At 39.4% G+C, this 12,995-nt stretch overlaps 1 protein-coding gene across 1 annotated transcript in view; it reads right to left on the bottom strand.

Annotated features, from left to right (window-relative positions):
• Positions 1–2,944: 2,944 nt before the first annotated feature.
• The window catches only part of LOC108575904 (retinol dehydrogenase 12-like), a 26,653-nt gene continuing 16,602 nt past the window's right edge, over positions 2,945–12,995 (bottom strand). The window contains exons 4-5 of the mRNA XM_017938837.1: positions 6,279–6,492; positions 2,945–3,098 (exon numbers count right to left, since the gene is read on the bottom strand). Coding sequence (XP_017794326.1) covers positions 2,945–3,098; positions 6,279–6,492 — 368 coding nt within the window. The remainder of the gene's footprint in view (positions 3,099–6,278; positions 6,493–12,995) is intronic.

Raw genomic sequence — 12,995 nt, 5'->3', positions numbered from 1 at the left:
AAAATAATGTGTTTTTGTATTTTAAAATAAAAGTTATAATTTCAATAAATACTACTTTAAATATCAAAATGTTTTATTTATATTTTACTTTACGTCACCATTCACCATTCAAGACATCAAAGTTAAAGTTGTAATTTTTCTATTATGCAGTTGTGTAGAGTTATTTCACTTGGGGGTTCATGGTCAGATTTTTGCTATGAGAAGGAGTCCGTGGGTATAATAAGTTTGGGAACCACTATCTTAAATGGACCTCACACGTCGAAAACACAATTGCTACATCGACGAGACACTACAGGGAATCTCGCGACCGGCTGAAAAATGTATCGCAGAAATTGATCACATGGTAGTGCATTTATTCTCAATTGCCACGGAGGCAGAAGGCATGTGCAATATAAGAGAGCGTTATTAATTCCAATATTAACCTGAGTCTGGGTTGCAGCAGGCATGCCGATTCGTGTATTTATGGATGTGTGTCTCCTTTGTTTTATTGTAGAAGCCAACGTAATAGTGGTGCTCAAGGTAAGGTAAGATGTCATGTGACGCGTTTAAGCTATGCAGCTAAGGCCTAAGACGCAGGCACACGCTAGGCAACGTCGCAACGTCTGGTGTCTATATATCACCACCACCTTCAACTGGCCCCTTAAAAACAGTCCCCGGAAGTACTGTCCTAGCCGAGGGAGAAATTGGAAAAGGAACGTGGGCAAATGCATTAGGTCGATAACCGTTGTACTGAGCACCTCGGCAAAAATATACAAGGTGTGGCATCTAAAACAAGCCTTCTAAATATCTTGGCTTTTAGTGGTGATAGAAAAAAATGTATCAGACCAAACTTGTATGGTATCGAGGGGTATATAATTTGATGTAAATAGCTTTTTGATAGGTGAAAGCGTAGAAGTCATATGAAGGTCAACTTTGTTTTTTTAAATGGAATGATATATTCCCGGCTAAAATTTTAGTTAGACAGATATTAGGTCCGCATTGAGCTAGCCTAATTTGCCTATTAGGCCCGCATGCGGTATGTAACGCGGAATATTCACGACCGCTTAATTGGGAAAGCCGCGTTAGGGCCGCATTAGGCTTTCCCAATGACTATCCAATGAGGCCAACCGCATTAGGTCCATATTAGAATAGCTTTATTAGGCTGTCATTAGGAGACATTAATGAAATCTCATGAGGAATACCTCATCAAGACATTGTATGGATTAAATTGTAAAAACTTTTATCTTGTTGAAAGCTCTCTTATGGTGACCTAACCTCTACACGCAAGCGTACATCCGACACTGAGATGTTTGTAAATATTTCTACATATAAGTTTGAGAGCCCCACTCCACCTAATTTAAGTGTGTGCTCGGCCATCCCCATTTCAGCCACGTATGGCAACTGTTAGGAATGCCCAACTTAAGTGTGCGCTTGGCCACCCCAATTTGGACCACGTGTGGCAACTGTTAGGAATGCCTAACTTAAGCGTGCGCTCGACCACCCACATTTGGGCCATGTATTACAAGTGTTAGGAATGCCCAGCTTAGGCATGCATCATTCCTTTCGAATTAGGACCTAATGCGGTAACGATTAGGCTTGCAGCATTTAGATGTGCCTAATCGTTTCCGTGTTAGGCCCACATTCGTCTTTAGGCATGCCTAACTGAAACTCTAGTCGGGTTCTTTTACATACCATTTATTAGAGCGTTTAAGATACGTACAATGACCTATTCGTGCAAGATCATGTCACTGAAGGTCAACTGCAACGGAAAATAATTCACTTTATGTGAGCGATATATAAATATAAATTGTATCATAGAATTGTATCAAGAAAGTCTAGTCTGACACATTTTTTTCTATCAGCAATAATAGCCGAGATATTCAGGTGGTCTGTTTTAGGTGCCTCACCCTGTACACCTGCGTTCAAAACATATTACCGTGCCTTAATTTTCGAGTATCTTACATACCGCCCTGTATGTATTATTTATTTGGCATAATAAACGCCTGTTACAAAAAAAGTCCTAGTTTGCCAGCCGAAGGTCGTGGGTTCGATTCCCGTTGGGTCTTTCATATCTTTCATTGGGTCCTACATTATTACGAAATAAATTGACATAAAAAAACATATTTTGTGTTTTTGAACTCTTATAATATTATAAGCCTGAATTCCCCAGTTAAGAATAACATAAAAATTAGTAAAGTTATCGCAAAAAAATAATCGTAAGAAACTTTAAATACGTGTTTTCCCATTATTATAAGTAAATGTAGATATAAAAACCAAAATTGTTCTTAAAAGCTTATAAAGTGCTTTATTCATGGTAAAAATGTCAGTTCAACTTAGCGCACAGATTTCTTGTAAAAAGATTCGTAAAAATACCATTAGTTTCAGTTTAATCAATTTAATATAATCCTTTAACGTAAAAGTGAAATAAAAAATGTATTGCAATTTTCGTTACAACTTTAGACTGAAGTGTAAATAAATTTAGTCTTTTCGTTTCCTTTTTTTTTGTCTTTTTAACACAAATGAACAACACCAGCGCGATAGGTCGAACATCTAAAATTATCACCATGAATTACATTAATATTGTTACCTGTAAAGACAAATAGGTTAAACTAAAATTACATGGTTTTAAAAAGGTCATTAGCTGGATCAAGCGAAATCTTTCCAGGTGGAGTTTCTTCGGAAATTTGAAAGTGTCCTTTGCTTTTTTTAACGGAAGCATGTTTTTTGTAACCGGTTTAGAGTACATTTTCTCTAATGCAGTCATCATAGATTTTTGAACTTTGATGGTTGTTCGCAGGAAGATCGCAGCAAAATGATAGATTTTGTAATATTCTTGTTAGACCTTCAGATATCTGAAATTTCAAATGCACATTGAATAATTGACTTGACTAATTGCGTGATTATTAAATCATTTCTTCAGTTATTGTCATACATTTCATGAAGAATTTGCAATAAATGCTTTTCCTTATGATCCAACTTCTTCGTTATTCATGGCTTCTAATAATTCTTCAAGTTCCGCCTCAGGTGGTAAAGAAAGCAATTCGCAGCTACGTTTCCATAATTGCTTTGCTAATTCTGGATTATAAGTATTTTGCGAGGATCTTACCACTCTGCAGTTCCTAAAGTACAAATATGTTGTAGTATTGAATAAAAGGTTTAGAATCATGAAATGTATAAGCATACGTGTATATGTATGTACATAAGATTTTGTTATTTGCCGGAAATATGAAAAGTGATGTACCATTCCAGATCGGAGACGTCAATCTTCCACTCACTGCGCTAACGGTTGTAGCAGATGAAAACATTCATGTTTTCAAAATTAACGCACATTTTTACTCACATACCACACGCATACAGCACTCACACGCTCAATCTTCAGATATTGGTACCAAAATCAGGTGCGATAGCTTTGAGACATTAAATTCACTTTTCATTTGTGGTGTAAACTAAATATAGGTAATCCCATAAATAATTACATTTCTTGTCATGCTTTGATGAAATGTCATGTAACGTATACATACAGAGTGTTAAAAAAAAAAAAGGATCTAAGGATCTAATACGCCAATAACAGTCCCTCTATTTTTCCTCGTTGGTATTCCTATTAGCGATTCGGGTATGGAGGCCCCGATCCTACAGTATTATAAAATCAATTTTTCAAACAACAAGAATATTATTACAGTAAGACAATCCTTCTAGATTGAAACAAAAAAAATGAGCTCAATTCAACCAATAGTTTCTGAGATAAAAATTGATAAGCACAGTCCCTTTTTATAAAAATGGGCAAAAATTGCTAAATTTAAAGGTCCGCATTTTTTAAGGAGGTATTCTTCACTAGAATCGTCGTTTTTTGGTGATCTTTAGGAGAGAAATTTATCGAATTGTTATAGTCCAAGAAACTTATTGTTTTGTATACAGGTTGGTGTATTATTTCAAAAAGATACTATGTAATTTTTATTCATTTATCTTTAACTTTAATCATGTTATTAAATGTTTCCTGTAATGTGTCATTTTGGATGGCTTACATCATTCAAGCGATTGTGTTCATCTGAAATGAAAAAATTAAAGATAATCTTAACCTGTGTGGGAGTGGCTATAGCCCGTACCAAAATGAAACATATAAAACGTGTCCTGTCAAAATGGCAGCTATTTGAAGTCAAAATCTATTTTTTTTTTTCATTTTTACTTCTTCAAGCTACAAAACAAAAACTATTGTAAATATTGATATTATTTTGGTACGGGCGATAAAGGTACTCCCATTTTATATGCACGCCAAATTTGAAAGAGATCGGATAATCCAGTTTTGAGAAATCATGTAAGCCAATTTGTAAAACACTGTTTCGAGAAAAACGCGTTTGAAGTTTAGCGCGCAATGTCAATATACGGTTAGCCCTTCCATCATATCCTTGAAATCGCAGTTATTTTGTCGAATTGAGCTATAAGATTTTGGGAATATATTCTTGAGATACTAAACTTTAAGAAAATGTAATTTAAAAAAAATCGATTTTTTGACCCCCCTAACGAGGAATACCCCCTTAAATAAATTCGAAACTAGCTAAATGATGACTTTAGCCCCCCACCCCAATTCTACGTGTGCTACATTATATTTCATGTAGAACAAAATCCCTGATGTCGATGTCAAAAAGTAATCGATTTGGCGGGGAATCAGCCCTAAGACTTTAGGGTCTTATAGTACTCATCCAAGGCAGTAAAAATACTTAATCAAAGTAGATCCAACTGAATCCTTTGTTTACTTTTGTATTTACGTGGGTTCGATATCATAAGTGACCTTCTTCAGAAATCTGGAGAAAGTCACACGCCTAAATAGCAAGTAATATTTCTTGATATTAGTGATAGCTTTCTGATGTACATTAAGACCTCCTTCCCTTTCAAAGTGTTCAGTAGATGAATTCACGGAATCTTGTGAGGCCTGGACTTTGTCATCCTTAAGTGGGCCAATGACAAAGCTAGGGTTCAGAGCCACTTTCCACTTTGCCATTTGGAGACTCCAGGATTTATGACATGTCTGGACCTAGCAGTTTGACTGCAGGCAACGTAATAAACATCTATTGTCTATCCCAAACGAACCTAAGTTGCTTGCAACGCGTGGCCTCTTAAGACGATGCCAAAAATCCGGTTACAGGATACGCCTAACATAGAGTATTATAAACCCCTAAAGTCTTAGACTCCTTTTTTTAACACTCTATATACTAGGCGACCGGCAATAGATGGGAAACATTTTAGGAAGTGGTTCTAGATGATAAAATAAGACGAATATAAAGAATAAAAAAATTTCGTGTTCGATTTCAGTTTTTAGTTATAAGTATCCACAGAAAAGTAATTACACAAGAGTCACTTGGTGATCAGTACCGTATATTCGTATAACCTACATGTCAGAAGCAAATAATATACACTTCGTTCAAAATAAGAATAACCTCGCTCTCGGACCGATTTTCGTCCGTTCTGCGCAGTCCCCACTACTACCTACCGATGTGACGCATGCGATTGGTCGTAGCGCCATTTCGGCTAGGCCCAAGAGCGACGTCACGTAAACAGTGCATAGAGTGGAGAGAATTTACCCGGTGGTCTAAAGGTATGCGCACCTACTGTGTGCATGTTAACGCAGCGGTTTATGACAGATGAATAGTGGCTAGTTGTATGAATTTAGCCGGACAAAATAAAAATATCAATATTTAGGAAACGATTCAAAATCATTATCATTTAAATTCTTAAAAGACATATTGTAAAGTACCTAATTTCGTTAGAATCATCTTAATTGCTAGGGTACATAATGCTATGTATTCAGCCATAAACTTGGTATAGATTTTTGTGACGCAACATGTTTGAGCAGTAGTTGATGAATATTGATTAAATGTTAAGAAATTGCCATATTTAATGTAAAATATTTAAATTGAAAATATCTCTTCAACGAAAAGTTTTTCTGCAAAATAGCTTAATATTTTTTTATAGGAAATGACGAGCTGGATTGATTTGTGTATAAAAAAATATATAACTATTGAAAAACAATTTTTATAAAACACAGTTGCTAGCCGTGCGTGTTCGAAATTAATTAAGTCACCGTGTATATAAGGCAACACGCCCAGAACAGTAGACAGAAAACGTAGCAGAGGGTAAGACGGTGAAAAACGTAGGCGGTTAAGTGGAGGTTGGACGTTCTATCACTGCCTTAGGCACGTCCCATGAGCGAAACTAGGTTATTCTTATTTTGAACGAAAAGTAGATAGTATACTTTACTCCTTACCTAAATATTTATAAATGTGTGTAAAATATAATCAACTTACTCATAATATAGACCGCTTTCTTTCGCTGCATTTTCATCTACAGCACAGTGTATAGTCGTTTGAGCACCTCCTTTCGCAGATTTTATAAATGGACTAAACATTCTGAAAAGTAACCTTGCACCCCAAAAAACAGTTGTATCTACGTGTCGAGCCAATTCCGTTTTTACTACACCAGGATGTAGAGAATACACATTTATATCGTGAATTCCAGCTGCTGAAAATACATATAAAAATAGATTACATATTTTATTTATTACAATAACCTTTTCCAATTCATAATGTAAATTTTTAATCATCTTCTGATGGGTAAAGTAAGAAAAACATACTATACTATATTGGCACAGACATTAACATATCTTATATAGTTAGTAATATTGAAATTATATTTGTAAAAAGCAATTTCACAGAGAGTTGCAACAAATAAAGAAAGGGTAAAAGAAAAAATTAAAGCTTATTGTTCCGTCCATCCGACGGAATATACATGCTATTATATTTTTCTGCTTCATCAGATTGCCAAAGTATTCCTTTTCTCCTAATGAGAACATTGTTCGACATTCAAGCATTGTCACAATTGAGAGGATTAACGCTCAGTGACACAATAAGGTTGTTCACGACATGGATTAGAGCATCCTAGTTTCGTGCTCGTTAACACCTTGCCATAAAGCCTTTCTTTATGGTTTTCGACACCGCGGGACACCACGAATCCTAGTGGTAGCCTACCTGCCTCGAATCAGGTCCCGTGACCTTTGGGCTCTTTCTCCCACTAGCGCACTACCGCGCTTTCCCTTTCCTTCGAAATTTGGGAAAAGTTGTAGCTGCACCCGCACCAATCGGAACGATTTGGAGTTTCGTCTCCCACCAAAATCAATCCACCAATTACCGCTTTGCTTTGGCATTCTGAGAAGTATAAATATTGAGTACAACGACAGTACAAGGAGTTAGTACAAAAGACCAGTACAGAGGTACCAGTAAAAGAATCAGTGTGAATCTTAGACCAGTATCCGACCGTATATCGTATATATACGCGAATACAAACGTAAAAAGAGTCCATCACATAGAGTCAGTGATCGGAATCAAGGTAACACCAGGTGACAGTGAGTCAAGGTGTTGCCTCAGTTAGTGAGACAATAAAGTGAAGGCATACGTGGCTCTTCGTGCAAGAGAAAAGTTTCTATTTAGTTTAAACCGCGTTTCAATTAGGTTTTCAAACGAAAATATCGAAACAACCACGGAAATCTTCGCTTAGAGTCTACTAACAACAATAATCTGCTGCACAACATTAATTTGTCGTGCAGCGTAGCGAGAAGCACTGACCAACGAAAATCGTTTCGGTGCAGCACCTACATTTTTATGGTCCTTCGAGCCGGATCCTGTGAAGTGATCCGAAACCAGCAAGTGCAAACGACTGTAAATTGTCAGTGAGTGACTTCTACAATCTACGTTCAGCGGCAAATATATCCCCGTAGAAAGTAACAGTCCACCGCTACATCATGGCAACAGAAGATGCACAACGCCTTAAACATCTCATCAGACGGAGAAGTGGAATAAAATCACACATCACCATGTTCGAGAGATATCTGGGAGGTTATGAACAACAGCCTAACCCCGTGATGCTGAGGAGTAGATTTCAAAGGATGAGAGAAGTCTACTTAACCTTCGAAGAAATTCAGGCGGCGATCGAAGTATTGCAAGAAGACGCTGATCATGAAACTGAGCGCTTCGAAGTAGAAGAGCGATACATCGAAACCAGTGTTACAACGGACAAATGGCTGACCGAATCCCAGCCGCCAGCACCCAACGTCGCCGCAGCAACCAGTTGCTGCACCCCTGCACTGTCATCAACAGAACTGCAGGTAAACTTACCGAAGGCTGATCTACCAAACTTCAGTGGTAAATTCGAAGAATGGCTATCGTTCAAGGACAAATTCACCTCGATGATCGATAGTCAAGATGCCTTCAGTAAGGTGCAAAAGTTCCATTATTTGCGATCAGCTCTGTCGGGTGAAGCTGCGAAGGTCATCGCAGCCATGGAAACGACAGAGCAGAATTATAGCAAGGCTTGGCAACTGCTCCAAGATACCTATGCCAACGAAGGGCTGATTATTGCACGCCACACCGATCTCTTGGTCGAAACGCCGTCAGTGGAACAAGAGACAGCTGCAGGACTCCGCGACTTCGTGAGTCACGTCTTGCAGCATTTGAGATCGCTGACCACACTCAACGTTCCAGTCGAACACTGGGATCATCTCCTAATGTCTATTCTGCTGCCCAAGCTCGCGCAGCAGACCAGGATGGCATACGACAGCACGCTGAAGGATAAGGAGACGCCAAAGATTAGCGGTCTCATGGAATTCCTCCGCCAACGATCACGGAGGCTGGAGACGACCGCGACCAGTAGGACAAACACCCAGACCAGCAGAGCATCACCAAGGGTATCACCCACGCCGCAAAGAAGACCAACAAAGAGAATTCCCAACATTTCTTCGAGGAAGGATTCTAAAGTCTTCGTCACCACCACGCCATTCAAAAATTGTGCGTTGTGTAAAGACAAGGCGCATACGATACATCGCTGCGAAGAATTCCACGCGCTATCCGTCAGCGAAAGAATCAACGCGGCAAGGAAGGAAAAATTGTGTTTTAAGTGCCTTCGGACTGGACATTCAACCCAAGAGTGTACTTCGTCCCAGTGCAGGATCTGCAACTTAGGACACAACACACTCCTACATCTGCCGAGGAGTGGGAGAAGATCACCGACGCCACCGAAGAAGCAAGGATCGACGACAGCTGCGGCAGTCACCAGCGCAACATGACGCTCGACGCCAGGAAGTCGCGGATGCACTTCCCTTTCAGCTCGCACAGCATCCACCGAGTTGATGACAACAGCAAGGCTAAAGGTATGTGACTCCTTAAAGAATTTAGTTTGTTGCAGGGCCCTATTAGATACGTGCTCAACGGCCAATTTGATGTCTGAAAAATTGGCGACCAGACTTCATCTGAAGCAAAGAAGATGCTCCATCCCGATTGGAGCGCTCAACCAGATGACAACATCAAGCAGCCACATCGTGACGACATCGATACGATCTAACATCAACGGATGGGAGAAAAAGCTCGATTTCTTCGTCATCCCGAGTATTTCGGAGATGGAGCCACAGCAGCCCATTAACAGGAATTCTGTCCAGATTCCAGCAAATCTGAAACTTGCTGATCCAGAATTCCATAGGCCCGCACCTATCGACCTTTTGCTTGGGACTGGTCCAACATTGGCCTTGTTCAGCGTCGGACAAATCAAGCTGTCGCCGCCACAAGGGCCGGACCTTATTCTTCAGAAGACACTGTTAGGATGGATTCTTGGAGGTAGCATCCTGTCTCCAACAAGCTGGGACAACGAGAAGTCTTCAACCTCCACGGACATCCACCTCGAAAACGACAGATGTCATCAAACATCTCACTGGTCCAGCGACGCTGAACAGTCTACAACGAGCCGAGACAACAATGCAGCATCAAAGAATTGTCAACTCAGTCGATTGGAATTCGACATGAAACAATTCTGGGAGATCGAAGAGGGACCATCAACCCCTCATCTCTCCTTGGAAGAAAGGGCCTGTGAGAAACACTTTCAGCAACACGTACATCGAGACGTTACTGGAAGATACATAGTTGCCCTTCCATTTAATGAGAACAAAGAGCGCTTAGGATATTCACGCGCCAGAGCTATGAAACGGTTCAACGCACTTCAACGCCGTTTCAAGCAAGATTCTCTCTTCAAGGAACGCTACACAGCAGTCATGCAGGAATATCTGGACCTCGGACACATGTCACTAGTACAAGATCCAACAGATACCGATGGTTTCTTTTTACCTCATCATGCAGTAATCAAGGAAACCAGCATGACGACGAAGCTTCGTGTAGTCTTCGATGGTTCGGCAAAAACCGACTCTGGGATCTCTCTCAACGAAACCCTTATGGTCGGTCCAACCATTCAAGACGATCTGGTGTCGCACATACTACGATTTCGTCTCCACAATTATGTGTTAAGTGGTGACATCGAGAAAATGTATCGACAGTTCTCAGTGCGCGATGAAGATCGAAAATTTCAACGAATCCTTTGGACGGATTCAAGTGGTGAAGTGCAAACGTTTCAGCTCAACACTGTTACCTTCGGATTGACACCCGCTCCATTCTTGGCCACTCGCTGCCTTCGACAATTGGCAGACGACGAAGGACATCGCTACCAACATGCAGGAAGTGTTTTGAAACGCGATTTGTACGTGGACGACCTACTGACAGGTGCAGCCACCCTCCAAGAAGCTATGACTCTCAGGAACGAACTCATCGACCTTCTGCAACGAGCAGGTCTGAGCATACGTCAATGGGCATCGAACGCACCTACGCTTCTCCAGGGACTACCTGACGGTCATGTCAACGTGAAACTTCAATCTCACGATGACAAAACATTGAAGACACTTGGAGTCGCTTGGAATTCGCAACAAGACTCCATAGTGTACACAGTGAAATCCATCACCACGAACACAAGAATCACGAAGAGGATGATTCTTTCGGAAATTGCAAGAATTTTCGATCCCCTGGGATTACTTGGTCCAGTCATCATTACTGCAAAACTTATCATGCAGAAGCTGTGGGCCAGTGGATCGATCGTAATTTTTTTTCTGCTGCATAATATGAGTTCTTCAAAACGACGATAGTATATTTTCTATCAGTTGTTTTTTTTTTTTTTTTCAAAGCTTTCAGTCACCTTCAGTTTTCTTTAAAATAAATACAGATGTCATAGAAAGAAATATTTATAACAACCGAAGGGCGCCATTTTGAACATTGTTTCAACATCCGTAAAGAAAATTATAGGTTCATCGATAAAGAATTGCAGCTGAGCTTGAAGAAGAAAATTTCGATCCATGCACTAAAGAGAGAATAATTCAAGGTGATCATGTTACGTGATTCACCCTGTATAATGAAAGTAATATGCCTGTGTAACTAATTCATTTAATTGAACCATTTGCACTTCAAAGGCGCATGGGGACGACTTGTAAATATTAGTCTTTCAACCCTCCGATTTTTTAGCAGGTTATGCGCGTGTTCCGTCCATCCGACGGAATATACATGCTATTATATTTCTCTGCTTCTTCAGATTGCCAAAGTATTCCTTTTCTCCTAATGAGAACATTGTTCGACATTCAAGCATTGTCACAATTGAGAGGATTAACGCTCAGTGACACAATAAGGTTGTTCACGACATGGATTAGAGCATCCTAGTTTCGTGCTCGTTAACACCTTGCCATAAAGCCTTTCTTTATGGTTTTCGACACCGCGGGACACCACGAATCCTCGTGGTAGCCTACCTGCCTCGAATCAGGTCCCGTAACCTTTGGGCTCTTTCTCCCACTAGCGCACTACCGCGCTTTCCCTTTCCTTCGAAATTTGGGAAAAGTTGTAGCTGCACCCGCACCAATCGGAACGATTTGGAGTTTCGTCTCCCACCAAAATCAATCCACCAATTACCGCTTTGCTTTGGCATTCTGAGAAGTATAAATATTAAGAACACCAGTACAACCAGACCAGTACAAAGAGTACCTAAAAAGAATCAGTGTGAATCTTAGACCAGTATCCGACCGTATATCGTATATATACGCGAATACAAACATCAAAAAAGTCCATCACATAGAGTCAGTGATCGGAATCAAGGTAACACCAGGTGACAGTGAGTCAAGGTGTTGCCTCAGTTAGTGAGACAATAAAGTGAAGGCACACGTGGCTCTTCGTACAAGAGAAAAGTTTCTATTTAGTTTAAACCGCGTTTCAATTAGGTTTTCAAACGAAAATATCGAAACAACCACGGAAATCTTCGCTTAGAGTCTACTAACAATAATAATCTGCTGCACAACATTAATTTGTCGTGCAGCGTAGCGAGAAGCACTGACCAACGAAAATCGTTTCGGTGCAGCACCTACACTTATAACATGGTATATTATTGTAAAAATTATCGAACCTTCTTATAAACTGTTTTGTATTAGGATTGGGTACATATAGAAAGTGTCCCAGTATTGATGGTACAGCTGAAATGTGGTAATTCTACCGGAAAAAATAAACCGAAAATATCGAACAAAATTATTTCATAAAAGGCTTAATTTTCCGGGAAATGGAATTTAAAAATTCTTTACAAATTATTGCTTCCGCTCGTACTTTTATATTGATAAACAGTCGTTATGTCACATTTCGTAAAGAAATAGTCTATGCAGAAAATAATATAAATCTTCTGCAGCTAATTTACATAAATGCACACGTACTTGAAGAATATTTAAAGTCGATTTTCTCGAAAATAAAGCCTCAAATGAAAATACAACTAGGTTATCTTTATTTTTCTTTAATTGAACTGTATCATTTATTCTTTTTGACATTGTAAAGGAATACAAAACAAATACAAAGATAACAGTAGTGATTTTTCTGGACATACCTATTCCAACGAAAAATTATGAGAGGGTAGAACAGGATAAGGGGGCCAAAAGTGCCCTTAAACCAAATTGGTCTTACGATGGACCAATATCTTACTGAAAGAAAACATTTGAAGGGTACTTACAAGGAAAATTCGAATTATCAGTGTTTGCTCTATTTTCTCTATTTAGTGGTACGCAAAAATTTTGAAAAAAATCTAGCCCATTACATAGAGGTATATGTTAGGGAATTTTTTTGATATTTTCGTTGCCG

The sequence above is a fragment of the Habropoda laboriosa genome, unplaced genomic scaffold (genome assembly GCF_001263275.1).
Source record: "Habropoda laboriosa isolate 0110345459 unplaced genomic scaffold, ASM126327v1 scaffold332, whole genome shotgun sequence".
NCBI classification, from domain to species: Eukaryota; Metazoa; Arthropoda; class Insecta; order Hymenoptera; family Apidae; genus Habropoda; species Habropoda laboriosa.
This window is presented reverse-complemented; position numbering and strand designations above follow the sequence as displayed.